The sequence below is a fragment of the Malurus melanocephalus genome, unplaced genomic scaffold (assembly GCF_030028575.1).
Source record: "Malurus melanocephalus ecotype Western Australia unplaced genomic scaffold, MMel_1.1 scaffold_3779, whole genome shotgun sequence".
In the NCBI taxonomy this organism is placed as follows: Eukaryota; Metazoa; Chordata; class Aves; order Passeriformes; family Maluridae; genus Malurus; species Malurus melanocephalus.
Window position 1 is genome coordinate 4,217 of NW_026627011.1, and position 1,976 is coordinate 6,192.

Here is a 1,976-nt window from a genome sequence, read left to right on the forward strand (position 1 = left end):
ATGTCCCCACTGAGATGAGCTGTCCCCACAAAGATGGTGTCCCCATGGAGGTGTCCTCATGGACATGAGCTGTCCCCATAAAGACGTGTCCCCACGCAGATGTCCCCATGAAGATGATGTGTCCCCATGGAGATGTCCCCATAAAGACGATGTCCCTCCTGAGATGAGCTGTCTCCAAAAAGATGGTGTCCCCATGGAGGTGTCCCCATGAAGATGATGTGTCCCATGGAGATGTCCCCACTGAGATGAGCTGTCCCCACACAGATGTCCCCACGAAGACATGTCCCCATGGAGGTGTCCCCATGAAGATGATGTGTCCCACGGAGATGTCCCCACTGAGATGAGCTGTCCCCACAAAGATGGTGTCCCCATGGAGGTGTCCTCATGGACATGAGCTGTCCCCATAAAGNATGTCCCCACTGAGATGAGCTGTCCCCACAAAGATGGTGTCCCCATGGAGGTGTCCTCATGGACATGAGCTGTCCCCATAAAGACGTGTCCCCACGCAGATGTCCCCATGAAGATGATGTGTCCCACGGAGCTGTCCCCACAGAGATGACATGTCCCCACGGAGCTGTCCCCATGTAGATGACGTGTCCCCACACAGATGTCCCCACGAAGACATGTCCCCATGGAGGTGTCCCCATGAAGATGATGTGTCCCCACAGAGATGTCCCCACTGAGATAAGCTGTCCCCACAAAGATGGTGTCCCCATGGATCTGTCCCCATGAAGATGATGTCTCCATGGAGATATGACCCCACGAAGATGATGTGTTCCCATGGAGATGTCCCCATGGAGATGATGTGTCCCACGGAGGTGTCCCCAAGGAGATGAGGTGTCCCCATGGAGGTGTCCTCACAAAGATGATGTTTCCCACAGTGATGAGATGTCCCCATGAAGATGATGTCCCCATGGAGTTGTCCCCACTGAGATGAGCTGTCCCCACAAAGACATGTCCCCATGAGATGTCCCCATGAAGATGATGTCCACATGGAGTTGTCCCCACGGAGCTGAGCTGTCCCCACAAAGACATGTCCCCATGAGATGTCCCCATGAAGATGACGTGTCCCCACAGAGCTGTCACCACAGAGATGACATGTCCCCGCCCCATTACCTGTGGCCTCCACCATGCCCTCGAGGATGACAACGATCTCAAAGTCGTCCCTCTCCAGCTGCCCCCGCGACACGTCCCAGAAGGGGCTGCGCTCGTCGATCTCGTGGCTGATGATGAGCGGCGACACCAGGAACAGGCGGTCGTCGCCCGTCTCGAATCCCACGCTCAGGTCGGTCTGGTCGAGCGGGATGAACTCGCCCTCCTGCGTCTGCTTGGACTGGATGAGCTTGGCGCGGATGGACGCCTCCACGATGTGCGAGTCGCGCAGGTCGCCCACGCGGAACATGAGGCACAGGCGGTCGTCGCGCAGCGACACCACGGCGTGCGACGAGAACACCAGCGTCTCGGCGCGCTTGTTGGGCTGCGAGATCTTGACGAACATGCAGCCCACCATGAAGGCGTTGACCATGGAGCCCAGGATGGCCTGCAGCAGCAGCAGCACGATGCCCTCGGGGCACGTGTCCGTGATGACGCGGTGGCCGTAGCCGATGGTGGTCTCGGTCTCGATGGAGAACAGGAAGGCCGAGACGAAGCCGTTGAGGTTGTTGACGCACGGCGTCCAGCTGCCGTCGCCCAGGTGCTCCAGGTCGCCGCGGCTGTAGGCGATGACCCACCAGATGAGGCCGAAGAAGAGCCAGGTGAGGGCGTAGGCCAGGATGAAGATGAGGAGGCTGAAGCGCCACTTGAGGTCCACCAGGGTGGTGAAGATGTCGGTCAGGTAGCGGTAGGTCTCGCGCACGTTGCCGTGCTGGACGTTGCACTTGCCGTCCTTCTCCACGTAGCGCTGGCGTTTCCGGGCGCCCCCGGAGCCCCCGGCCCCCCACGGGCGGCGTTTGGGGGGTTGGGAGGGCGGGGGAGGG

At 59.6% G+C, this 1,976-nt stretch overlaps 1 protein-coding gene across 1 annotated transcript in view; it reads right to left on the bottom strand.

Moving 5' to 3' along the window:
• The window catches only part of LOC130588211 (G protein-activated inward rectifier potassium channel 3-like), a gene marked incomplete at its 5' end in the record, with an annotated part of 4,982 nt that extends 3,010 nt beyond the window's left edge, over positions 1-1,972 (bottom strand). The window contains one exon of the mRNA XM_057389162.1: positions 1,117-1,972. Coding sequence (XP_057245145.1) covers positions 1,117-1,972 — 856 coding nt within the window. The remainder of the gene's footprint in view (positions 1-1,116) is intronic.
• Between the last annotated feature and the right edge of the window lie 4 nt (positions 1,973-1,976).